Below are 27,329 nucleotides of genomic sequence, written 5' to 3' on the forward strand. Positions count from 1 at the left end.
TAGGACTGTGACTTCAGGGCACAGTTCAAGCATGTCTGCTTCTAGCATATTTTCCATGCCCAGGGCAGGAGATTGTTTTGCTTTGAGAATGATGTTGTAGCAGTGCTATAAAACCAAGTTACAGGTTACGCTGGTTCTGTGGGGAGGTTCTTCCCTTGCATGCACAGGTCATGCTAGAAACTTGCTTAGCAGAAGAAGTTCTATCCAGCAGAAGCGACAAGTATAGCTGATAAAAGTTTATTTGTTCTATATTGTCATTTGGCACATGATTAGAACAGCCATCTGTTCTCTTAATTTCTATCAACCCAATTTAGACTTCAATAACATAATGCTGTTAGATGTGTTTCCATCAAAGTGAAAATCAAATATGATTTTTTAAACCATCTTGAGGATAACATTACCCCTATTTAAAGACTAACAGCATACTGGGAGAAAAAGGCATGCTGAAAGAATAATTAATGTTACAGTTTTAAAGTCTTCTCATTTTCATACAAGAATATTATGCACTAATTTGACAGGAAAGTGTTCACATTTTCTTATGAATTATGCATGAGAACAATTTCACATAGGAAACCTAAACAGAATTATTTTAACTTATTACTCAGACCTGTAAAATTTTATTTTAATCTCTGATATTATACAGTCTAATGGAAAGCATTAAAAACCTTACATAAGAGCAATTTCATAATTGTTAATGTGACCTCTACTCACTTAGAGAAATGAACACATGATTTGCTAATGCAGTTCAGATTTAATGAAGTCACTAGGTTATTTAGGGCACTAGCCAGTAGGTAGTAAAATTAGGGGTGTGTTTCTAAAATGTCATGGGATTTGGGGCCCTTAGTTCAGGTTGGTCAAGCTTAGGTATGACCCAGTTTCCTCCCCCTCTTCCCTGTTTGCTCTCTTCAGGGTCTCACTACTTCAAAATACGTATCTTCAAAACAAGTGGTTTGGTAATATCTCAGATGAAAAGATAAAGTTTCAATTAATGAAAGAAATTTAAAGAAACACATGTCAATAAAGTATGCAAACTGTTCAAATGTTGGTGTAATGGTAAGTGATGATACAGTTTGGTCAGTTCCATAGGGAGATTGGATTGTGTGATAAAGAGGTCTGATTTGAACATTTAGTTTTTCATACAGCCAATTCTAATGTCAAGACAGACAGACAATAGGTTATATCTACAGAATGAGGGAAAACTGTTATCTAAGTCCACGATTCTGAAAAGGAGATCATAATTTTCAATTAATAACTGAAGATAGTTACCATTAGTAAAAGGACTACTGTAATTCCTTGATGACTAAGTGGAAGGAAAACTTGTATAGAAGAGAAGGGTGACATTTTGCTTTCACTACTACCAGAACCATTATTGAACTTATGTGCATTATCCAAACTTGAAAAAGAACTTCAAAAAGCTGTTAAGGTGTTGGGAAAAAACCTACAGAAATATTTCAAGGTATGAATAATTCACCGTAAATGATTTAGGAAGTTCAATCTGTATAACTAATTAGGAGAAAGATGATTTAAGAGGTAATTTCCTCATGCTCTGTAAGTACTTAAATGGGCAGAAGATTTCTGACTGCAGAGGAAATCTTTAATGAAGGCACAGTAAGATCCAACAGCTGGGGTCAAAGCCAGATAGACCACAAACAATACACTAGCTTTCAAAACTGAGAATAATTAACTGTTGGAATAATTCACCCAGGGATATCACAAGCTCTCCACTTAGAAGAAATTTTTAATCATGACTAATGTCTTTCTAAAAAAGCTATAGCTTAAATACCTGATATGGACTTGATGCAGGAGTTAATGGGTGAAGCATTAAAGGTGAGAATGAATTACTCTAATGGTCTTTCTGCTCCTTGGATCTACATTTTTTTTTTTTCTGTCTCACAGTGAGGCAAAGTTATGTATTAATGACAGATGGGATGTTAGAGAAAGAATTATGGGTTCCATTCTCTGTTATTTCACTGTCTTGTGTACATTAGTCCATGTATCTCAGTAAGCTTCTCTGTAAAACATTTAAATTTTAAATACTAATACCTTACTATGGTGGCTCACCTCACCGAGGCAAAAGGTACTAAGGGCTCCTAACATGCCTTGAACACTTTGAATGAAATACATACTACAGATATTGGGCCAGATTTTCAAAGGCACCAAAACTTTTCAAGGCATTAAAAGCCAAAAAAGATGTAAGCTTTCAATGTCTCTGAAAATCAGATGCTGAAATTATTATAATCAAGTTTTCAAGGCATTAATACAAACACTACTGAGAAGGAATAATAAATGGGAATTATGAGCTATATTTTGACAGTGTTCTTTTTAATTGTTGTGAAGGAGGCTTCTCTGCCTTCCTCCCTTGAAGCCTTCTAACAGCCAAACAAACAAAAAGCTTCAGTTTATCTGAAAAGATGTTCCATTAAATAAAATCCTTATTTGGCATAACAAGTAGGTGAGTCAAAAAAATTAAACTTTGTTACAGCAAAGCAAGAGCGATTAAATTAAATGCCCCTCAAGAAGAAAGCATTCCTCTAGATCAACAGGGCAATAAGAGCTTGTCGATCCTCATCCTCGTGCATTTCTAAACACTTTTTGAAGTACAGAAGGCAGAACACTCAACACTTCGGCTTTGTCACAGCTGACAGCCTGTCGGTTTTAATGAAAATGCTCTCCATTTAGAAGATGACAGAAATTACATGCATTTCCCCTTTTATTTTTCTGTCATCTTTTCTGTCTCATATTTTTACAGTAGAAGGAGGGATTGGTTATTAAAGCATTACATAAGTATGCAAAATATATTAAGAAGAACACGACAGGAAAAGAAAAAGCTTTAGCCCTGCAATTATATACAATGTGTGTTGGTGAGAAATTTATAATGTAGGATAACATCTGATGTGTGGCAATAACTATTTACTTTTAGTTATCTTTAAAGAGGCTGAGGCAAAAAAATCTCTAGATAATGCTTTAAGTGACGGTTTTATTATACGAGTGCCTGAGTAATTTCCAACAGGAAGATGATCTAAGCAGTGTTAGATAGCTCAAGTATGTTCATAACTTCTCTAGAAAATATAGCAAGATAACACTGAACAATTTCTTGGCTCAGTGCAGCTTTCACAAACCTCTTTTATTAAGTGGCAGGCTTTTAATAAGTGTACCCATTCTCATTGACCCAGATGCTTAACTGCATCCGAGCAAACTCACTTCCAGGATTGAAGAGGGAAGGCTTTACTTGCAAATATATGTCACCACTATGAGATCTGGAAATAGCCCACAAATCTCTACATATTCTTCAACCTGGCAGTAGCCACTCCATGTTTCCCCAGTTTCAATTCCAGCACCAATATTAGCGGCAAAAACATGTACAAAGTAGAAATACTGAAAAAGTGAGTTTTCAGCAGTTTTAAGGGAAGCTCTGAATTTGATCTTCTAACTTAATTTCTGTGACAGTTGCTCCATGCTTATCCTAAGAAGAGAGACAAATTTAATTATTAATGATGGCCTGCATAGACCATATCTCAAAATTGTGCAAAGGATCAGAAGATAATGAGAGCTTTAGAAAAGCATAGAGAAAGGAATTAATTTTTAAACCTTGGACACATTTGTATGATCTTAAACTTGTACATGCTCATAGTCTCTAACAGTATGACTCTTTGCAGAAATGGAATTATGTATATTTAGCAAAGGTGAAACTGGATCCCAGAAAAAGAAAGCTACATGAAGCCATTGTACAAGGAGTACAGTTCTGCCTCTCAGCTGTTTAGGTTCTGCTTGCTTGACACAAGTGCACAGCATGTGCAGATTTACTGGAGGGACCAAAACGGTCACAACCATCCCATCAGCACCTTTTTATGTGTTCCTGGTCCTGTGATGTGATAGCAGCTGAGCAGCATCTTCACCAACATCTACCCCCACATAGTTTGGTAATGGAGTTACATCCCGTGCAATACAGGAGTCAAACAGTCCATAGTTTTCACACCAAAATTCTAAATATCCTTCTAACCTAGAACTAGGGGTAAAGGCAAACATTGTGAAAATGTATAGATTTTAAGTACCTATGTGATGAGGAGATATGGTGGAATGAGACAATTGTTTATGTCTGAGTAATTGAGGACTGAAGGGAAAAGGAAAAAATACTCAGCAGAGGACATGACACTACATCTAGGAGTTATAGCATGAGAATCAAGAAAAAAAATTTTTTAAAGTATTCTTTGACCAGCAGTAAGTACTTCTTCTTTGTGAAGAAGCACTTCTTTGCCTCCCTAAGAGGTGGTAGGATTTGCCTTGCTGTGGCTTTGGAGCTGGGCTGTATGACTGACAGCAGGTAAAGAACAATCCTGTGATTGTTAAGGGGGTTCACTGGATGATTGCCTGCACACCTGCAGACTGTGCTTTCTGATTGCTACTGAGTAGCTCTGAGCTGCCTAGTATTTGTAGAAAACCTCATTAGCATGTTTGGTCAAGCCAAGCTATTTTGTGACTAGCAAATAAATAACTTGTTAGTAATTGAAAAGCTGGGCAAAACATATTTTATTGATTTAACTTATTCTCTGTATAAGAAGGAGCCTCCCTAGCCTATAAACCCTCTTAGGCTGGAATACAGCACTGCTCATGGCTGAGGAGAGTGCTCTTGCCAACTCCTTCACACCTGCCCTTGCCCAGCTCTTCTTCAGCAGCAGGAAAGTAGCTCAACATCTTCTGTGCCTCTGTTCTGGGGATTTATTTTGTTAATGCACTTCTTAGTATAAGGTACTTCAGGCAGAGGTGTGCAGTGTGGTGTATGCTTTTCCAAGGTTATAACCTAACTGCTTCCATGTTTGTGCCTAGACTTTTAGGAGAACATGGTTAGCCAAGACAAGACACTCGTGTGGTTATTTTACTATTCAGTATGCATACAATATGAGAGAGGTGGGCTGATGTTGCTTTATTCAATACCTCTGCCCTAAGAGTCAGTCTTGTCCTGTGATATTAAATGGTTGTTAATTTTTTTTCCCCAATTCTTTTAGATTGTGGTTTAAAGCAGATTGCCCTCTGTTATGATACCATTTCCTTTCTGTCTTTTCTCTGCTGGATTGCTTTCCCACTGACACGTTTGTGATCAAGCACCCTGACTATAGTTAATTACTAAAAAGTCATTGCTCAAATAGAGTTCTGAAGAAAAGGAAATATTTCTTCCTGCATACTACTGAATATTAGATCATAATGGCTTTCGTCTTTGTGTATTCTCTCCCCGAATTTGGTAGCCATGTATATTTTATGTTACATAGGTATATACGTTGTAAGAGCTACCAGCTACTAGAGAAAAAATATCAGACATAAAAAAGAAAAGATATTAGCATTTTGTTCAGTTTCAAAGTTTTAGAAAAGCATACATAACTTAAACTGTAGTATTTTTTAAATGGGAAGACTGGCCAGGTGAGGTCCAAGTTTGCAATCCATTCTAACCATATTACTTCAATTTACTGTAATATGGAAAAAGCTTTAGAGTAAACATGTAGCATGTAGATGTTAGTTTTTTGTGTCCTTGCTTTTAGAATATGCATTTACACGAGAACAGAGACATTTGTGCAGGTGTCAAATGATCAAAACTGTAATGTGTACATATGTACCATGACGTTTTCTACATATTCTACTGTTACTAATAAAAAGCATGTATTTGAAGAAAATGTCAATTATATTATTTTCAAGTTGAATGAACATTGGCAGAAATGCTGACTAGGAACATGTCAATTTTGTTCAGTTTTAGGGGGCAGTCACTTTGCTGGACCTAATTTTCTTCCTGAAATAAATCTTTGTGTGCAGAATTAAAAAAAAAAATCTTTGGATATTAAATAACATGTGCTGTGCTGTGCTGTTTATTTAAGCTGTTTTAGACACAGAGTCTGTCTACCTGCTTACATGTGCTTCTCTAGTCACAGACTGCAATATTATTTTTTAAAAAGTCCACAGCAGATCAGATAATGTATTAACTCTTCTTCTGCCAGTAGCTTGGCCATGGAAGTACTGAGCTGCAGAGGGCGCAGCGCGTCCTGCTAAGGTCTGCAGTGCATTAACCCACAGGAAATGTGGACAGGGTGGGGTAGGACTGTTCCTGACACTCAAGCTGTCTAGCTGGCAGCTAGCACAGGTGTGTGCAACTTCACTGGGGTCAGCACTGTAGGCAACATCAGCAAGGCTGGGTTTGCTGTCCTTGCTTTCCCATCACACCTGAAGCAGGCTGTGGAGCAGGGCTGTGCCTTATGGCCAGAATCCTTTAGCAAATATGTCCCATATTCTTGGGGTAAAAAAATTCCTCTTTTTGTGAGTTTCTCTGGCTTTCATTGATCCCTTTAGTTTTACTTTTTATGATCTTTTTGTCTCAGTTTTCTGGTGTACCTGGACAAAAAATGCTATTTTGGCTAATATTGTTTTATTATGTGTGTCATCTCAGACTGTCTTTCTAACGCTCTGCAGGTGAATTGCTTTCATATCACTCTACAGTATTGAATTAAACTGGATTAAATTCTGCATTGGTTCTTTACACTGTATGTTATTTCAGATGCCTCTTGGATTTTCATTGTTGATTGTGATATAGACCATGGCACATTTCTTTCCTTCATTGCTCACGTTTTCCTTACAGGTCCCTACCTTTTTTATAAGAAGTGTACATGAATTAATATCTTTGTACGCATTTGCAGTGAGTACTTAGTAAACTTATAATTGACAGCTTTTAGACTCTGGCAAAAAAACTTTCAGGACCATCCAGCCTGTGTTGTCCATCCCTCATAGCGAGCAAGCAGAACACAGTAACAACCTGCAGATATTTTAAACACTGCAAATTCTTGTGTCTTTCAGGACCTAGATTTCTCATCACATCCACGGGAGCCTTGTATATTTTAGACGTACAGAATGAAGACGGACTGTACAACTACCGATGTATCACAAGGCACAGATACACTGGAGAAACACGACAAAGCAACAGTGCAAGACTGTTTGTATCAGGTGCTCCTTTATATATCATGTTATACTAAGTATTGTCTATGCCTCTTGCTAGTGTGCTTAGAGCTGTCAGGATGGTACTGCTCCAATCTCACCTTCTCTCCATGTTGTCTCAGTGAGAAGAGGTGCCAGCTGTGGTGAGGTGAGAAGGAGGAGCAGACCCCAGGCCTGGGTTTGGAACTTGCTCTCAAACATCTCTGTATAGGGTTAGCTCTTCTCCATCTTCCCTCCCTCTCCCTCATTTTCTGGGTGCCTGTGACTGCACCCTGTGCATGTGAGAAATTCTGCAATTGTATTCCCACATCCATGGAGTTAGCTAAGACTGCGTTCCAGACTCTCTCTTCTTTGTCCCTGTACATGCCTTGCAGAAGACATGTCTTTCAGAAGACATGCCCACCATCCCACTGGAAGCCCCACAGAGCTTTTTCTCCTCTTCACTGTTACTAAGTTGCCCTAAAAATCTTAACCCTAAAGATCAGTCAGGGTATGATGACCTTTTCAATCTAACAGTCAGTAGAGTGATTCTCATTTTGACCTTATCCTCTTTTCTTTTGACCTTTTTGTCAGAAAAAAAAAAATAATCTTGTGATCAGGTCTCCACCCTCTGTTTGAGAGCCCTAAGGGAGACAGAGGTAGGCACAAGGTTTTGCATTAGTAACATACTTCCTGTCCTCCTCCAAAATGGTAATTTTTGAAGGATTCTGGAGCCCTCTGAACAAACAATTCAGTACTTTAATATACTAATGATAAAAAAAAAAAAATAGTGTGATTGTTCAGGTTTAAATCACTTACCAGTCAGATCCAGGAGTTTCTTCCTTTGTTATATGTCTCCTTTGGGTAAAATGCTTGCCTCTGCTTTTCCCAGACAGATGAAGAAATAGTTTTCCTGCACAATAATCTGTCTGCTTTGGTCTTATAAGAATAGGCAGGGTCCTGTCCTTCTAACTGGCTCCGTAATATGGTCTGCTTCCGTATGAAATCATGCTAAGGCTGAGCCAGTGGTAACATAAATAAAATCAGGCTTGTATCTTGGTTACCACAGGAAAATTCCTAGTTATTTCACTGAACAAAAGGGGAAAAATGAAAGCTCTAACTTCTTTGTAATTCAGGGCAAGCACACTAAAAGATATGCTCTGTCTGAAGTTCCTTTTTCTGTTCTCCTCCACAGACCAAATCAAAATAGGAAATTTTACCCGTGTACAATAGCTGGCTTTTTTTAATCCAACAGGGTTAATTAATCTCTCTTAGAGCTATAGTGGGCTCTGATTTCCAGTCCTGTTAGTCTACTGAACAAGTGGAGCAATTATGAGCAGAGTTTGTCTCTTAATACTTCTCTAACATGTTTTATTTTTTCTTTACTGGAATTTTTATTTTAAAATAGTGAGTCTTTTAAGAACTGAGATGAGAGAAGTCATTAACATAGTTGTGAAAGATCTGCTTGCATGAGATCTACATTTTTGCCTGCCTTTTATATACATAAATATTCTTTGCTCATTTGAGGATGAAATAGTTTGTGATGGATATTGATCATAGTCTCTTGGACATATTTTTAATATGAGTTAAGCTTTGTTATTGTTTGAAAGAGTGAGAAAAGTACTGTGAACATAATAACAAATACACAGTATTTTGCCTTAGTTTTTGCACCATTGTCCTTGCTAGAAGTCATTTCCAGCTGACTGCACATAGTAAAATAATAATTCAGAAGAGTCCATATCACATATTGGAATTAGGTTATGTTACTTTGCTATTTGCCTCATTGCAGGTGATTGCAAATGAAAACTCAGATTTCTTTTGTGCTTTTTTCTTTTTCTCTCCCCATTCCTTCCCCCCCACCCCCCTTAAATGGAATATACACAGTGTAGGAGCGCTAAAGAGGAGTCTGTTACAGGGACATCCCAAAGAGATGTTTTTACCATCCATTTAAATATATCAGTATAGAGTGCAAGAAAACAGGTCACTAAAATAATATTCTGTGTATCTCTTAATATATTTTAAATACCTCCTCTGTAAGAACTAGCTGAAGGCTTCTCAAGTACATAGGCAAATCCCAGTTTTAGCTTTTCTGTGGATGAGACTCCAGGCTGGGCTGCTACTGCCAGGGCTCAGTGTGAGAAGGGAAAAAGTGAAGTGAACTTCGGATAGACAAGTGGTGTGCTGTTCTTGAAGAGTACGAAATGTTAGCTTCAGAAGGGAGCTGTGCCTCCTATGGCATCTGGTGCTATAGCCCCCAGCTCCTGAGGGCAGCCTGCTTGGCTTCCTGGGCTTCTGCCTAGGCATGGGGGCAGGAAGGCAGTGGTTGCTTTGCCGTTGCACTCAGCTTGTTGTCTGAGGTGGTTTTGCACAGCAAATTAGGAGGCTGTTGGAGTGTGATATTTACTAGCCATAACTTTTCCTTATCATTACTTTAATTTTCCCCCCAGTGACACCCATTCTGTTTCACAGTCTGTGGGGTGCTTTGTATTTTTGTACTTAAAAGATTGCAAATGGGACCACATATATCCTTCAGAAAGTCTTTTGAAGTTAAAAGCATGTGGAGAAGATACAAAGCTACTGTGAGTTTTGAGTAGGCATGCACAGACAATACCTTTAAAAGTCCCTTCTACTTTTTTATTATTTAATTATTGCTTTCAACTGAACAAATTTATTTCATGTAGATGTAACCTTCCTAACAGCCAGAGCTGTAATTTCTTACATGCTTTCATTTTTACTGAGTTAATTCTTCAGACTGCACACACATGCACTGAAAACATAGAAACCTGATGATTCAAAAGGCAAGAAAGGAGCTGGCTAATCAATTAGTCAAACTGACATTGGCCTTCCCAATAGTATCCTGGCAGATTGTGCTTTCACTAAGCCAGACATAAACAGCATGGCAAGCTCAAAATTATAACCCATCTGGATGCCAGATACGGACCTTGAGGCTACTGATGCATGCAAAATAATTTGTTTAACTACTCGCTCGCACATTTCTAATGAGACAGACAGTAAGTTAATGTAAACTGAATGTGCTTTTGCCTTCAGTGGCTCAACTTTTTGCTGGCACCTAGAGAGCAGAAAAACCTCTGTGTCCATCTTTCATTGAACTTGGCATTTAGGCATTTGTGTAGATAGTCACATAAAATTTACTTAGCCCATTTGTTTGCCATCACAATTTTAGTTTCTGTGTTGATAATGTAACTTGCATAGTGCCTCTAGCTATTTGCTCTCAAGTGTACCCTCCCAGGTGTGACTGCAGTTCATTAAAATATCTCTAAGCTAGTTTTAAACTAACTAGGTCAGGTACTAATTGCACTATCTCTTGAGTAGCTTAAATTCAGTATAAACTACTCCTTTAATCTCTCCAACTCTCAGCAAGAACTTGCTGCAGCTGCCCTGTGAACAGTACGTGAGCTAGCTAAATGAAAGATCACTTGAAAATTCCAAAGTGGTTGCAACTACACCTACACCCAGGCAACTATGCTGTAGATATATCCAAAAAGAGATTGATAGGAGTAAAAGGAGTTGATCAGCATGTGGAGTTTCTTTGTGAGACAGAAATATTAGCAAAGTGGGTGCATATGATGAGAAATTTATTGTTCAGTATTTATGTTGGAATAGGTTCAGGGTGAGCTTCCACCATGCTGCATGCTGCACAGATCTGTAAATCACGTCAGCCTCTTCCTTCAAAGGTTTTCAAACTTAAAAAGTTGAAATCACAAACACAGTACTATTTCTGGTGGGGAACATGCACCTCTGATGAAGGCACTCTGCCAGACCTCTGTGAGGTACATAAATATATACCAGGTGCTACAAAAGTGTGTTGGTCTGAGAGCTGCTTTTCTCAGTAAGTTGAGCACAGAAGGTTGGAGTATTAAGTTGTATGTTGGTCTTGTCAAGTTCTTTTTCCAGAGAAGAAAAGACTCCTCTGTCAGTTAGACTGAAGATAGAAATTCCTATGTCTTTTCCCATTTCTCTCCTGACAAGGGAATAAATTTCTCCTTTAAATCAAAGCCTTCAGACCACTGAGAAGCATGGAGAATGTGTTGGCTTCATTCTAGTCAAATAGTACAGGGATAACAGTAATAACTCTTAAGGCAACACATTTCTGGCTTTCCATTCCTCTGGTAGGGGACATGAAGGATGATCAGAGAAATGGTTGCCACCTAGAAATAATCCAGTGAGAGGCTTTCCAAGTAGTCATGAGATGCTTTGGTACTACATGCTGCTGGATCCCAGCCACAACTACTGAGATATTACAGACTGATGGCTGGGTCACAGTAGCAAACTGTAGTACATAAAACACTGGACTAGTGAGTCAAAAAACGCAAGAGAAAATATCAGCATACTGTGTAGTGAATGAAAGAGTTTCAATGCTCCCATTGAAAACTGCTGTTTCTCAACATGGTTTTACCAAGGGGAAGTCATGTTTAACCAACGTGATAGCCTTTTTTGAGGACATAACCAGGTGGATAGATGATGGTAGAGCAGTGGATGTGGCTCCGACAGCATCCTCACAGCTAAACTGAGGAAGTGTGGTCTGGATGATCCAGTAGTGAGGTGGATTGGGAACTGGTTGAAAGGACGAAGTCAGGGAATTGTGGTTAATGGGACAGAGTCTAGTTGGAGGGCTGTGTCTAGTAGAGTCCCTCAGGGATGGGTACTGGGACCAGTACTATTCAATATATTCATCAACGACCTGGATGAGGGAACAGAGTGCACTGTCAGCAAGTTTGCTGATGATACAAAGCTGGAAGGAGTGGCTGACATGCCAGAAGGCTGTGCTGCCATCCAGCGAGACCTGGACAGGCTGGAGAAATGGGCAGAGAAAAACTTAATGAAATATAATAAGGGCAAGTGTAGAGTCTTGCACCTGGGAAAGAACAACTCCATGTACCAGTATAGGTTGGGGACAGACCTGTTGGAGAGCAGTGTAGGGGAAAGGGATCTGGGAGTCCTGGTGGACAGCGGGATGACCGTGAGCCAGCAGTGCGCCCTTGTGGCCAGGCACGCCAATGGCATCCTGGGGTGGATGAGAAGGAATGTGGTTAGTAGATCAAGAGAGGTTCTCCTCCCTTCTACTCTGCCCTGGTGAGACTGCATCTGGAATATTGTGTCCAGTTCTGGGCCCTGCAGTTCAAGAAGGACAGGGAACTGCTTGAGAGAGTCCAGTGCAGAGCCACAAAGATGATTAAGGGAGTGGAACATCTCTCTTATGAGGAAAGGCCAAGGGAGCTGGGTCTCTTTAGTTTGGAGAAGACTGAGGGGTGATCTCATTAATGTTTATAAATATGTAAAGGACAAATGTCAGGAGGATGGAGCCAGGCTCTTCTCAGTGATGTCCAATGGTAGGACAAGGGGCAATGGGTGCAAGCTGGGACACAGGAGGTTCCATGTAAACATAAGGAAAAACTTTTTCACTGAGAGTGACAGGACACTGGAACAGGCTGTCCAGGGAGGTTGTGGAGTTTTCTTCTCTGGAGACATTAAAAACCCTCCTGGATGTGTTCCTGTGTGACCTACTGTAGGTGATCCTGCTCTGGCGGGAGAATTGGACTAGATGATCTTTCGAGGTCCCTTCCAATACCTGACATTCTGTGATTCTGTGTGATTCTTTCAGATCCAGCAAATTCAGCTCCATCTATTCTAGATGGGTTTGACCACCGTAAAGCCATGGCAGGACAGCGAGTGGAGCTGCCTTGCAAAGCATCAGGGCATCCCTCACCAAAGTATCGTTGGCTGAAGGACAATGTTCCCTGGGAGCCTGACAGCAGGTTTCGGCAGACAGTTACAGGTCTACTGATTGAGAACACGCGTCCCTCAGACTCAGGCAACTACGTCTGCGAGGTGTGGAACAACTATGGGACTGCTGAGATGATAGGGCGACTGTATGTAAAACGTAAGTCCTGGACTGAGTTAAGCTCTCAGGCTACCTCTTGCCATGGTGTTTGCATCGGGGAATATGTTACTGTATTTTGCTGTACCTTCTGTTTTGCTACTTTATTTCAGCAATGCTTAAATTTCTCAGAGTTGTGGAACAACAGAAAGTAGGCTCTGTGGAGATGAACTCATTGGACAATTGAAAGATCAGAAGTGCAAATAGATGCAGTTTATAATGTAGCTATATAATTTATCACATGGACGATATGTAATTTAGAAGCTTGAACTGGATACTTAAAAAGAAATTGCAAATGAATAAAGCTGCCAAACTCTCATTGCTGTGACTCATGCTGTTCGGTAATATTGAATACTCATGCCTCCTCTCAATTGAGTATTCATGTGTGAATATTCCGAATGTTTCACAAATTGTGCAAAGATAATTATTACTCAGAAGCACCACACTGGAAAATTGTTGTTCTTCTCTTGTTAAAAAAAAATATATATTTCCTGGAATAGAAATAATGCTTTGTGAACTAACGTTTCCACCTGTAGAGCATGACTAGCAAACTGAACAGGGAGAAGTTTGTGAACAGTTCAAGCCATAAGAATGCCTTCACAAATAATTACATATAATGTATTTGGGCAAAATAAAACCGATATCAAAGATCAGTAATTCATGAATTGTAACAGAGGAGCTTTGCTTCTAAATGTATTCGTAAAAAAATAATTGAATCCAGTCTGCGTTGTATGATACAAAGTCAAAACTTCCAGCAAAATGATGTAATGGTATCACTAGGGATTCCTAAAGTATCCCCAGTGCCTGGTGCTACATTTTATTTAATGACTCAGTGATCAAGCAGACAGTAAGTATCTACTGGATCAGGTTGGCAGGAAGTAAAAGCTGGATGATGAAATTTTACCCTCCTCTGCAATGGAGGATGTAGTTCACTTTCTGGCATCATCATGGCTCTGAGATGGTGGTGGTGCATTTGAGTCTGTCTATTTTGTTTAATGGGTCATTGACAGTTTTGAGCCTTTGTGGTCTTTTGCATAGGAAACATAGAGTTGTTCAGTGACTTGTAACATGCATATGAGCACAGATTAACTGTTGTGCTGGACCATTGTAGAGGAAAGCTCTGTTACATACATGTCTATGATTCAGAATGATTGAAGCCACTGACCTGTGTGGTTTTTTCTAGACATCTGTTCCCAGTGGGCCACTAAAGATTTACTCTATATGTGCCTTATAAAATCTTCTGTGAAGTGAATGAGTTAGCTGAGGACATTCTTATGTATAAGCATGTGTGTACAAGTGTGCTTATGCATGTATGCAAGTAAAAAGATAAATAGGTTGGTATGTATTTAGTATCAGAGATTATATTGCTGTTGATAGTAGTTCCTTATCTTTATTAGGAAGTCAAATCAAAAAATGCAAAGCATGAGATGAAATCTGCATTCAGTAATGCTGGTAACTGTTAGGTGGCAGGATAAAGATTGTTATCTTTGCATTTCCATTTATGACTTTTTTCCAACACTATTTATCCTCTTTTTTTACAATATAAAGCTTGCATTACTTATGTCCTACTGTATTTTAAGGATGATTTAAAAATACTATAGTCTTCCCATATTGAAGAAGAAAATTGTGAGCCCACACACAGAAACACTCACATGTGAACAGATCCTATAGATGTCTATGTGTGCACCTATATTAGCATTTTAGTGTCAATCTTCCACTCTTAAAAGCTAATCTCCTGGTTATTGACATCTACTGCACTTGTTCACATTCAGGGAGTGGTTTTGAAATATGTGAACTGGGTTCCTTTTGCAGGAAGTTAAACTAGAAGGTGAGCTGCAGCAATGCACCTAATTAAACAGTTTAAATGTCCACACTGAACTAAACTGAAGTAATGTCCTACCCTCCCAAAATATGCCTAGTGCCATTGTTAGGCCCTCTGCGCCAATGGTGCTACTGAGTAGATCTGCTTCTACTGTTCATTTAGGTCTAGAGGATTATGTCACGTTAAATAAGTTATCCCTATAGATCTACATTTTGTGTCATGGATGTTGGTGGCCGAAATGCTTGTTTAGAGTAAACACAGTCATCTGTTGTTTGCTTGCGGGGTTTTTTTTTTTGTTTTGTTTTCTTTTGGGTTTTGGGGTTGTTTGGGTTGTTTTTGGGTTTGTTTTTTTTTGTAAGGGTGATTTTAATTGTTTTCCTTAATTGAGATTGAATTTGTTAATTGCATGTAAATACCCCTCGCATACTTAGTGTTCTCTATTTCCCTTTCTCTCTTCTTTATTTTGATTTAAAACTTCAGAACCACTAAAAGCCACAATTAGCCCACGGAAGGTAAAAAGCAGTGTTGGTAGTCAAGTGTCCTTGTCCTGCAGTGTGACGGGAACTGAGGACCAGGAGCTCTCCTGGTATCATAATGGTGAAATCATCAACCCTGGTAACAATTTCCGGATCACTGGCGTCAACCGGGAGAACCTTATTATGGATGGCATGGCCAAGAGTGATGGTGGAGCTTACCAGTGCTTTGTGCGCAAGGACAAGATGTCTGCTCAAGACTATGTTCAGGTGGTACTAGAAGGTCAGTCACTACCTGTTTAGCAATTCTGATCTCTATGTATGTTATATTTGGTGTCATTGCTGTAAAGCAAGGAATAATGGACCCTAGACAGGAGACGAGGATACTCATGAACTATCAGTGGGATTTATTGTGACCCACTCGGAGCAAAAAGTAGTGGAATGAAAAAAATGAATCTGAAAACAAAAATCCCTCTTGAGCAGTCCTTCCAGTCCTTTTTTAAAAAATAAAAAATAATTAAAAAAAAATTGTGGTGTAAGTGCTGGCAGCAGTGCTGATTTTTGACATTAGCTTTCAGGAAGAGATGAGAGAAGAGGTCTCTATTCAACTCCAAACATTTCCTTCTGGGCATGGCTTTTCTGATTGGGTATATTGGCTGAAGGTTTGGACATTATCTAAACTAACTGGCACAAAGTTTTACAGGATAGTCATGTGAGGAAAGTAATCAACTTGCACAGAACCAGTTCACTAATGAAGCTGTAGTGCAGTCATGACATAGACACTATTTTTAGAGTCTTTATCAAAAAAGAAGAGATTACCTGCCTGGACCGAGTTACCTCGGCAACCACCTCCTGTGACTAAGAATGCCTAAAGAGCGTATTGATAATCTATCATGATGTTGAGAGAGTGCAGGTTATCAGAGAGCAACAGCAGGAAAGATTTCAAAGACACTCAGGTCTCACTGGGAAAATAATGTCTGCTTTCATCTCCAAAAAAAAGCCCGTCACTTGAATTAAAAAAAAGAGGAGGAGGGGTAGCAGAGCTACAGAGTGTGCACACTCACTGATTTATTGGTCCTGTGTCAACTTTCTTTTGGGATAAAAAAAGCGCTTTTTTGTTGCTGTTGTTTTGTTTTCTGAGGGATGACGGTATCTAATACATAGCAAAGGAAAGGAAGAGAATCAGAGATGAAAATAAATAAAGAAAGTAGAACACTGTCACAAAACCATTGGGACAGAAATGAAAGGGAGAGGGAGGAAGAGGAGAAAATGATGAAATTAAATCAAAGCAAGTCCTCGTTCAGGGATGCTGAGGTCTTTCCACAGCCAGAGAATGGCAGTGGCTTATGTTTTTCACTACGGGGCAAACAAGGGAATTTTGCAGCCCTGTTTTTAATTCTGCTATGACTGAGCATATTTCATGGAGAGTCTTGCATACATCGTGCCAGTTCCCTCAGTTTCCTGGGTGAGGTTGCACTGAAATTGCAATGTAAGAATTGTGATTGCCAGGGGAGACATGAGTTCCCAGACATATGGGTAACACATGGCAGAGTGTACAGGAAGAGACAGTACATACTGTACACAAACAAATAGTGCATCACATAGATCATGAGACTTGTCAGTCCTGTCCTGACACCCTCTGTCCTGTGTAACACTGAAAGGAGTTGTCCTTAAAGGGCTACATGTACAAGGTTAGTTTTTAAGTCTTTAGCCCCTCTCTAGGTAATGGGGCTTTTCCTTCTGTTTCTTGCAGGCACTGATACTGTACGAACACTGAATTTAGCTTTCTTGCCACTTGGCTCTTTAAAACCAGACAGCAGCCTACAGCACTGTTGTTCAAACTTTGGACTGGTTTGCTTCCTGTGTTCTGCGTACTGGTCTTGGTGTGTGGCCTTTTGCTCCCAATTACACTGAAATTCCTTGTAGATACAGGTTTGAAATATGATTTTCAAAGGAGAACAAACGTGCATTGCATGATCTTAGAAAGAACTTCCTAACTAATAGCAGAGTGTTGGCACTCCTAAATGTTACCTCGCTAAACTCTCTGGATAGGTAGTTATTTAATCCTGCTCCCTACTTACAGTTTCAAACTTTCCATCTCCATCCATTCTCTTTATTCACTTGCCTGGTAGAGGCTGAGTGAATTGTGACACAGATCACAAGAGAAAGCATTTGAATGCTCTCATTTCAGAGGAATATTTATCTGTAACATAAAATGACCACAGAAAGAAATTGGCATCACTGCTGCTACTGGCAATCTGAGTTCAGAAAAGCTTAATTTAATACTTTTCTAAATGAGATGTTGTGGGTCAGGACTGAACTGCATTGGCACAGCTGTGTGAAATTAGCCTATGCAAGTTATGTCCAGCTTTTGCCAGCAGGATTCATCCTTAGATTTCCAATGAGCTGAAATCTACTAGGAGAAGAAAAATTACAAAGGTGTTGAGGTTTTCTTTTACGTCTTTTGTGATGTGCATGGCTTTAACACCTTTCCGCAAGACCCTGGTAGTTATGTAGCTGTGCAGAGCCCTAGTCCATTTGCTCAAGTGCTTTTCCTTCAGCAGTCAGTACCAGGTTTCTCAGAAGATGAAAAAGAAACATGTAGTAAGCAGAGGATCATTTAAGTACTCTACTACCAAAATTTGTTTCCCTTTCTCAGTAGTTACATCCTGGAAAACAATTGTTGCATCGCTTCTAAAAAAGATCTCGGCTCACATGATAGGCTCCAGTATAGAGGGAGCAAGCTTTGCATCATATAGGTACTATTCTCCTGCTTTTCTTTCCCTTGGCAGATGGAACTCCCAAAATAATTTCTGCCTTCAGTGAGAAAGTGGTGAGTCCGGGAGAGCCCGTCTCCCTTATGTGCAATGTGAAGGGGACTCCTCTGCCTACGATCACTTGGACACTGGATGAAGATCCCATTGTGAAGGACAGCAGTCATCGTATCAGCCAGATTATCACTTCTGAAGGCAACGTGGTCAGTTATCTGAACGTCTCTAACACTCAGGTCCGAGATGGTGGAGTTTATCGCTGTACTGCCAACAACTCTGCTGGAGTCGTCCTGTACCAGGCTCGAATAAACGTAAGAGGTGCTTGTCAAATCAGCTCCTCAAAAAAACACACATAACTCATTGTAGTGGAGAAGAAGATTGTTGCATGTGATTAAATGAGTCCTGAAATTCCAAAACCAACTCACTGTTTTTCCTCTCCTTTTCTTCCCCCCTCTCTTTTCCAACACTGCCTCTCCAGCCCCATCTAGAAAGTGTGTGGTATGGTTAAATGTTGGAAGAACCCTTTGGCTTGTGTTCTATGGTCTATTTTTCCTATACTCATCTCTACTAGTTCACATTTTCTTTACTTAAGTCCTGCTGTGCATGTTTTTTTTTTTCTTTTCCTTTCCTCCTTTACTTATCCAACATTCATCGTAATTATTCATATATACAGTACTTTAGCTTGCATTTCTATCTCTACATGGCATAATACCCATCCTCATGGTATTATACTTTATATATGTCAAAAAAAGCTTTGTAAGTGTTCTAATGTGTAACAGGATTCTAGCTTTGTATCAGCTTTAGTATTTCACATTAATTAAATCATCCTCAACCTTTTAATTTGTAATGCAGCAAAGATTTTATCAGGCAAATGTTGGATAATGCAAACATATACCCCACATAATTAGTATGTATGCTGCAGGGTGAGGAAAAACTAGAGCATATAAAGATCAGAGAAACTGCTTAAGTAGCTCTTAAAAGCAAAAACTGTCAAATGCTAAGAAGTATGTGAGCTGCATCTGTAAATGTTGTTAACATTTATATATTCAGAAAAATTCTATGCATATTCCCTCAAGAAAATGTGCCTTTAAATTGTTTTTGAGAGTTTCTTTTTACCTTTCTAGGGCCAGCAAGCATTCGACCAATGAAGAACATCACAGCAATAGCTGGACGGGACACCTACATCCACTGCCGTGTGATCGGCTACCCTTATTACTCCATCAAGTGGTACAAGAACTCTAACCTGCTACCATTTAACCATCGCCAAGTGGCATTTGAGAACAATGGGACACTGAAGCTTTCAGATGTGCAGAAGGAAGTAGATGAGGGTGAATACACATGCAATGTCCTCGTTCAACCCCAGCTGTCCACCAGCCAGAGTGTACATGTGACAGTAAAAGGTGAGGTCAACTCGGTAAACTAGAGCCAACCTAATAGCTGTGTCCTTTATAGAAACACAGAATTGCACGCATAGGATTGTGCTGTCAGACAGAAGGTTAATCCAGATTTGTGTTTATTTTTAATAATGGCATAGATGCTAATCAGTCACTGTATCTTGTTCTCTCTTGACTTTTAACCTGCTTCATTCAACTAGCAAAGTGTTGCTTTCTAAGTGGAAGCCTTGCAGTAGCAAGCTTTCAATGAGCAGCTTTCACTACAACAACTAAGGCAGTAGATTAATGTTTTGTCAACTGAGTTTCACTGGTGACTGTTTATCTGCTGGGGGACAAAGTTCACATTTTCATTAGCCGATAACTTTCCAGCTTTTAAAAAATGAGATGAGAATTTTAATGTATGTGTTTCTGCCAATAAGTAGAGACAGGAACTAAAATAATTAACCTTGCTTTCCTCTTATTAAGTGTGCTTTACTGAGTGTTCTTGATGCTTAGAAAGGTAGCACTGTAAATAAATGTGACTTGAGTTTCTAATAGGATGCTTCAAATCTATTGAAATAGTCCCAAACTAGGATGTTCAGGTGGACCTGAAAGACTAGCAATAGATAAGAATAGGAATTTTTTAGCATTGTGTTCTGATTATTCTGATATTGGCAATGTTCAGACCTATTCACAAGGATACAAAAGGCAGAAAACCTGATTGCGTTAGCACCTGGTTTTGAGCAATGGGGCCACTAAATAGTGCACTTAAAGTGAACTTGTACGAAGAATTGAGGTATAATTTCACTGTTCCTGAAGTTCTTGGAAATCTTCCTTGGGCATTTTTTGGTGGGAAGAGGAGAGAAAGAAAGGAAGGTTGATTTGTATATCTGTTCTTAGATAAGATACAGAGGAGAGAGAACACCAAGGTAAAATGACTTTGTTACAGACAACATTTAAATCCTTTCTGTTCTGTTTGTTTAGCCCTTTCTTGTTTTCAGTTTGTAGTGATGTAATTGCTTATTATTTCAAGAGGTTAGGGGATTATCTTTAAGCCACTAACAATTTGGACTCTGAAAGTCATGTCATCTCATACACCTGAGACCATCAGGGGCACTGGTCTGTGACCAGTATATACTGCAGTATAAAAAGCTAATTTCACTGTTTCTTTTCATGTATGTGGTACGTTACCTGACATTACAGTAATATCTCAGACCTATTGATGCAGCTTAGGAACTGAATTCAAAGTTAGTAATTGTGTTGCTGCTGCACTAACAGTTCACCATGGTGCATCTTATGGGTACTGCTGCCTCTTAAATGATACCACACTTCAAATGACTATTAAAATGAATGTAGCCAGACCAAAAAAAAAATTTAAAAAAAAAATAAATCCAGTAGTCTAGCCTTACAACTCGGGTATTTAGATCATGATAGCTGGTACCTCAGGTGCAATGCTGTTTTTTCTTCCATTAGGTTACAATTTCAAACTTGACAGTTCCTCCCCAAGAAAGCAGATTGCCAACTCTATCAATTTTGTAGCTTTTATCAATGATTTGACTTCCTTGAAAGTACGCTACTGTATTTCTGGATATTCAGCTGCTAGGGCCATTGTCTGGTGAGAAATCTCAAAGAGTGACTGCACGTACTCTGAATAACTTGCATATACATATGGCACATTTGAAGAGTGCCAGTGGGCTGAGCTGCCTTGCACCTGTGATACAGCCTCACCCTGCATGTGCTCCGTAAGGCAGATGCATCGAAGCAGTGAAAATTGCAGTGTGAAAAGTGATCCATGGGCTGTACAAAGCAGATGTGTCAGTGTGGCCCATACCAATTGATCTGGAGTTGCCAAAGTTGGCTGCAAAGGGCCATAGCTACTTCAGCATCCCCTGGCCTTGCAAAGACATTGGTATTTAAAAAAGGCTAATATCCTGTCCTCATATGCTAAGCCCAAAATGTCAAAGGCGAGCTTTGTATGTTCAGACCTGAACAATTCTCAAGGTTTTGCTATTGTAGCTGGAGGTCAGCATTGCCACAGTGGTTTTTTAGATGGCTATGTATTGTTTTCTCCTGTAACTACATAGTGTTTTTGTCTAATGCATTAGCAGAGAGCCAAAAGTGGCCTGTTGCTTCAAAATATCAATGTTTTTGCTGTCTTTTCATTTTATAGAGTCCAAAGTTAATGTGATGAGTTTTCAGGCACTTATGTTTCATTCCAAGAAATACAAAGTATGGCCAACCTTGCATACTAGAGCTTTAAAGTGCTCTGAAATATGACATTATAAGGGGGTTTAATATCAGTGCCTAAATCTCCTTATTTATAGTTCAGCTTTTCATACCATCAGAATACTTATTTCTTCTCCAGAGAAATAGGGGGAGAATAATTGCCCAGCTCGACATCCTGGGTCCTTTGGTTTGTTCTCATTTCTGCTGCAAGCTTCCTGGGTGACCTCAGACCTGTCATCTGAAGAGTGGTCCAGAATAGATGATAGTTAATTGCTTGTTATTTGGTACTTTGTTTCCTCCATGTTATGTTCTGAAGACATAATTATCAATTTCGTCATGGGCTCTTCTGAGATGATAATCTCTGTGGTATCAAAGTGTTTCAGAAACAATGCATTCATTTTCAAAACCCATCTGGATGATCAGGAGCACTTTGGCAAATGGCAACTGAGGCACAAACTGAACTTAAAAGTATCCAGAAATTTTGTAAATTCAATTACAGAAGCCTACAGCTTGATTTTTGAGATCATCTGCTGTTATATAGCATTTATAGGTTCAAAGCTCTGCTCCCATTGAAATGAAGTTGCTTCTGAGAGTTCTTTTTCCTTCTTCAGATCAGTCACATCACCTAGCTTAGCAACTCCCTAGGAAAGACAGATTTAAGTCATTTAATTAGCATTATCTGAGAGATCTGTGGCAAAGGTGAATACAGAATTTGGCACTACAGGGCAGCATTTATCTGCATTATGCATACAAGTGGCCTTTCTTGCCTGCAGCCCTCTGCCACATTTACAGCCCACTTTCCAAACTCTCCAGTACATGAAGTATCCTTGTTCCATCTTGAATGAGGACTTACTAAAAACAGCATCCAAATAATGATATGCAACAGCATGAGCATGTAATTAAATACAAGAGGCCTGCCCATTCTGTAGAGTTTTTAGAGATTTACAAATATCCAAATAAAAGCAAAATCTTGAGGACGTTCTTTAGAAATCTCTCTGAGATCTCATATAGAACAGAAATTTTCTTGACAATAACTTCAGAATTAAATCCCCACTGCCAGAGAACCCAAGAGAGGGGCTTATAGAGCCTTGCTGTGCAACCTCCTACCTGGCAGGCTGTCAGGAAGCCAAAAGCTTGGGAGCTGGGCACTTATGTGCTATTCAACCTTAGGCCACCTACTTCTTTGCATTGCTGATCAGAAGAATCAATTAGACACAACATGAAATCAGTTGTACCATTTTTAAGGAATAATGGGTGTCCTTGTCTGCATAGCCCCCTACCCTAGAGGTCCACAGACTCCAAATAACTCTGTCCCACAAAGATGTGGCATGCTGCTGCCCCTCCCACTCCCAATCCCTTGCCTGTCTCTTATCTCTGTCCCAAAATCTGGATCTGGGAAGCTAACAGTCCCATAAGTTGGCTGCTGGGAGCTGAGTGGATAAGCTGGCAGGAAAATAAGCAGGTTTCTGCTTGGCAGACATAGCTTTGTTGGAACCATGCCTGAGTCCTAACAGAGCTTTTTGGAAATCAAGCCATCTTAGCATTACTTTTTTAAATTTAGACAAATGAATTGGCTAGTTTTGAGTTATGACAAAAAGGGATGAAAACTACCCACCCTGTAACGCATACCTAACAGAGGGAAGACTACGACTGTACTTACATACTTAATTTCTGTTGTCTTATACCTGTCGAATACTTGCCTTTACAACTGTACTAATGCCTTTTCAACATGTTTTGCTTTGGTCTGTGTTAAATGCAATTTCCCTTTTGGCTTTTTTGGTAAGTAAACTGAACCCCCTTTCCTCCTCCTCCTCCTGCAAAGTGGAAAAAGTAGTTACTGACATCCTTACAAATAATAATTGAGATTAACCTTGCTAAGAATACTACATAGGTCCTTGCCAAGAACAGAATTATTCTTAGCAGCACTACTTTCTTACTCTGCATTTCACCAAGCTCTAGTGGTTTGCCAGTGGGATTCATATACATCTGCCAATGGCAGAGGGTTATTGAAGTCAGACATCCTAAGGAGTAGAATATTCTGTAGAAGATGTAGGAGGTTGTGTCCATTCATCCTAAGTGTGACCTGTCCTCCTCAGTCTTCTCCAGCTCATCCTTGCCCAAGTCCTGATTCTTCTGTTCTGGGCTCCAAAATCAATCTGTCCTCCATATCTTTCCCATCTTAGTCGTCATTTCCTTGGCACCTTGTTTTCATAACTCAAAACTAATCTTCCCCTTCAGAGATCCCAACCTTCCTCACAGACTGCAGTTACAGTACTCTCTTTCTGCCAGTCTTCACTTTCTCCATCTCCACTGGGTTTCAGTCTGTCTCCCGTTCATGTGGGTATTTGTTCATTGTTGGTACTGTACTTCATCCCACTGCTTCCTTGTCCCAGTCTCTCATCACCAGACAGTTTCCCAGCTCCTCTTTACCAGCTTCCATCACCTCTGTAATCCCACTGCAAGCCTGCTCCCAACTTCTCACTTTCCCCCACTGCCCCTAAATCCAATTCTATAATTCCCTTTTGTTTTCCTGGACATCACTTTGAGCTTCTACTCCACCACTTGCTGCTGCTATCTGCATGCCCAGCAATGCAGGTTGGTTCCCCACTCTGGTCCCTTGGCCCCCACACCTCCTTTCTTTCTCTCTGCATTGAAACAACTTTTTTCACGCTTCCTGGGCCCAGCATGGACAGCTGTATGAGCACTAGAGAGACAAATTTGTCTGCTTTGATTTCTGACATCTCACCAGACTACACCTGCTCGACGGGGCTGGAACTGACTCAGCCGCTGAAGGCAGTGCAAGGATGTGTTCAGTGCCACTCGAACCCTGGTAGCTCTTAGCTGTTAGTCACTGGAAGATACCTTCTCAGGATGTGATAACTGTGGGGTTTTTGTCTATTCATTTGCTTGGTTTTGTTCAGACTGCAAAATTTGGTCACCCTTGTGATGGATTTTCATAGGGACAGCAAGAATATCTGATGCTAGTGCCATCACTTTCCAAACTTTAAATCCATGCTGCTAACCATGGGGCACGTCGGACTTCTCAGATTCTCACAATGCCTTTTTTTTCTTTTATGGTAGGATCAATTAATGCATCCCTACTTTTCCACTCTTCTGCCTTTTTCTTGGAAATGACCGAGCAGTTGTAGTTGAAACTTTCCAGCTGAAAAGACTCAGCCTGAGGCAGACACCTGGCCTGGAAAAATACTATCCAAGCAAAAGTTAAACTGCAAGCAAACTAAAATACTCTTATAATGAGAATTGTTGGCAAACAAAGGAAGAGGTTATATTATCCACCCCATCTGCAAATTTCATATTTCCATTGAAAAATAACCTTTCAAGTGGCAAGATGGTAACATAATAATAACAGCAGCACCTGTCCTACAGCATTTTAGTAGATCTCAAAGCATTTTAAAAACAGGACTGAGTCATTATCTCAATTTTTTATTATGTAATTTATAGTAATTGTTTTCTCAGCTACAGTAAAAGCCATTAGTAGTAAGTGATGATTTTCTTTTCATCAGTCTCACGGGACACTCTCCTCATGCAAACAGCCTGCTGCCTTTCACACTTCTCTGACAGAAATTAATTGAAAAAGAAGCCCCTGAGAGGGAAGGGTGCAACATCATTAAAATAAAAAGTGCAGTGTTCAAAAGGACTGTTTCTGATCTTGTAGAGCTTACATATCTCATTGATTATAGAAGGCTTCTCACTGCCTTATGCCAAAGTGGTAGCACTTTACCTGTTGTGAATTGCGTAAAAGAATTCTACCAGCCTGCTTCTTTTAGAAAACAAGCAAACCAAACAGGGGCTATTTCTAAATAACTTAATGTTGCATCTATTTGAATAGATTCTCCTCATCTAAAATATAAAATGTTATTGATGGATTTGCATTGCAGATCAGTTCAGGGAGGGCTGGATTAGTTACTGAAAAATATGCAGACACAAAAGGGAAAAAACGTCCAGGGAAATCTTTTAAAGATTCTTGGGACCATGGTGCATGCTGTCATCAAACAATCCGTTAATCTGTTTATGCTTCATTCTGTGGCATGGATTATGGCAAGTGTGAATTCAGTTTCATGCACGTATCTAAGACATAACTTCTTATCTGCCTACTGACTAAACCTTGCCAATAAATTGGGTCAGAAAAAACTTCTGGCCGTTATGTCCTTCAGATACTTCTTTCATTATATCACTTTCTGTCTTTCTTTCACTCCCATGCAATATCTTTTTGGATCCCTCCAAGCTTGTTGCAACTTCTTTGGGAACAAATATTCAGATCTCGCAGTGACTGGAGTTGTCATATGCAGGAGTCATGCAAGGGCCATGTGGTGAGAATGGATGAGAATGTCCAGTTGTGCAAAAGATCCTGCAAAAATCCACTTAACAGTCATTCTCAGGTCACATAGTGGGCATGGGGACTTGTTACTGGGAGCAAGCAGTGGCAGCAGTCTGATTTAAGGGAACGTGCACTTTGGTATCTCCCATGTGAGAACTTCAGCATCTAACCTGTAGAAGTACCTGAAAAATAGACTAAAGTAGTGTAGTATTGAATATGTGAGACCTGATAGGTCTATGTAAATTTTTTGCCATTCAACATACAACAACTCAAGGTTAGCCTAGCATTAAAATAGCTGACTACTAGTCTTTAAGAGCTTGCAAGTGTCATGTGGATGCTGCAGTTAAGTGTCTTATTTTGTAGTAGTATACTTCTGCTGTACTATAGTCCTAATGACTTCACCTATGACACTGCAGAAAATGTTCACCTAAAAATGTATGTAAAAATTGTTTCATTACAGCTCCTGCAACTGTGTTGTTGCAAGAAAATCCATTAGGGAGCCGTTTCTAATGGTAAAGCAGAGGTTTACTTTCTTTTTACTATGCAGAACCACAGGAGAGGAACACCATGTTCACAAGGCTGCTGCAGGAGACAGGCTATCTGCAGGATGCTCTGTTTTAGTGAATCATCTCAGCAGTTTCTTCCAACATAACTCCTGTGGAACAAAGGGCAAGAAATTAAGGATGTTCCTCTGTTAATGGAGAGCAGCATGGAAGCCCTCCTTGCCCTTCTTTACAGTAATCTCCCAGAGGTACAGAAGACCTTGCTTAGGCACAAAAACATAATTTAAATCTTCCTGCATTAGCACTAATGAGACTGGCCCATGCTCCTCTTCTTAAATAGACACTTAATTCAAGCACTCATCAATAAAGCATTCCCAAGACATTGTGCTTCGTTGCATGAAGCACTCTTTTGCCTGTTGTGGATGAAGGAAGAAAAATCCCTTCCATGTACACAAGCACACATACACATACAGACCTCTCTATATATAGTTAACATGTAATATCTTATATATAAAATAGCAAAATGTAACCAAAAAATCAAATACAAATTCTGAAGTATGGTCAAACTAAATCTACGTATAGGGAAGGAAATTACTTCAGCTCACCTTGAAGTATTTTAAATACATTTTAAATACATCTGTCCTACTGTAACTTTCCCAGAGTTAAAGTAGTATACATCCCTCTTATTTTTTTAGTGCTGTTTGGCAATAATACAACCATAGTTAAAAAAAAAATAAAAACAACAACAAAAAAGCAACCTACATGCTGGTTAATCAAGCTTGATATTTTCTTCTGTCAGGGATAGATGTCAATTTTTTACTTTAGAGAGAGATGTAGATATATATTAAAAAAATGGCAACTTTTGTATTTTAGAAATTATTTGCCTGACTTCAGGTATAGTTTATTCTATGTTTTTCATAAGTGATTTTTTGTGATTGTTTTCTTCTTCAAACTAGTAGGAAGAAAATGTATCCA

General features: G+C 39.4%; 1 protein-coding gene across 1 annotated transcript in view; it reads left to right on the forward strand.

Annotated features, from left to right (window-relative positions):
* Positions 1-5,199: 5,199 nt before the first annotated feature.
* Positions 5,200-27,329, forward strand: part of LOC104522928 (Down syndrome cell adhesion molecule homolog) — a gene marked incomplete at its 3' end in the record, with an annotated part of 37,508 nt that continues 15,378 nt past the window's right edge. Inside the window, exons 1-6 of the mRNA XM_029084345.1 lie at positions 5,200-5,236; positions 6,733-6,978; positions 12,572-12,850; positions 15,150-15,425; positions 17,935-18,231; positions 19,038-19,313. Coding sequence (XP_028940178.1) covers positions 5,200-5,236; positions 6,733-6,978; positions 12,572-12,850; positions 15,150-15,425; positions 17,935-18,231; positions 19,038-19,313 — 1,411 coding nt within the window. The remainder of the gene's footprint in view (positions 5,237-6,732; positions 6,979-12,571; positions 12,851-15,149; positions 15,426-17,934; positions 18,232-19,037; positions 19,314-27,329) is intronic.

This window comes from Antrostomus carolinensis, unplaced genomic scaffold, assembly GCF_000700745.2.
Source record: "Antrostomus carolinensis isolate BGI_N321 unplaced genomic scaffold, ASM70074v2 scaffold8403, whole genome shotgun sequence".
Taxonomy (NCBI): Eukaryota; Metazoa; Chordata; class Aves; order Caprimulgiformes; family Caprimulgidae; genus Antrostomus; species Antrostomus carolinensis.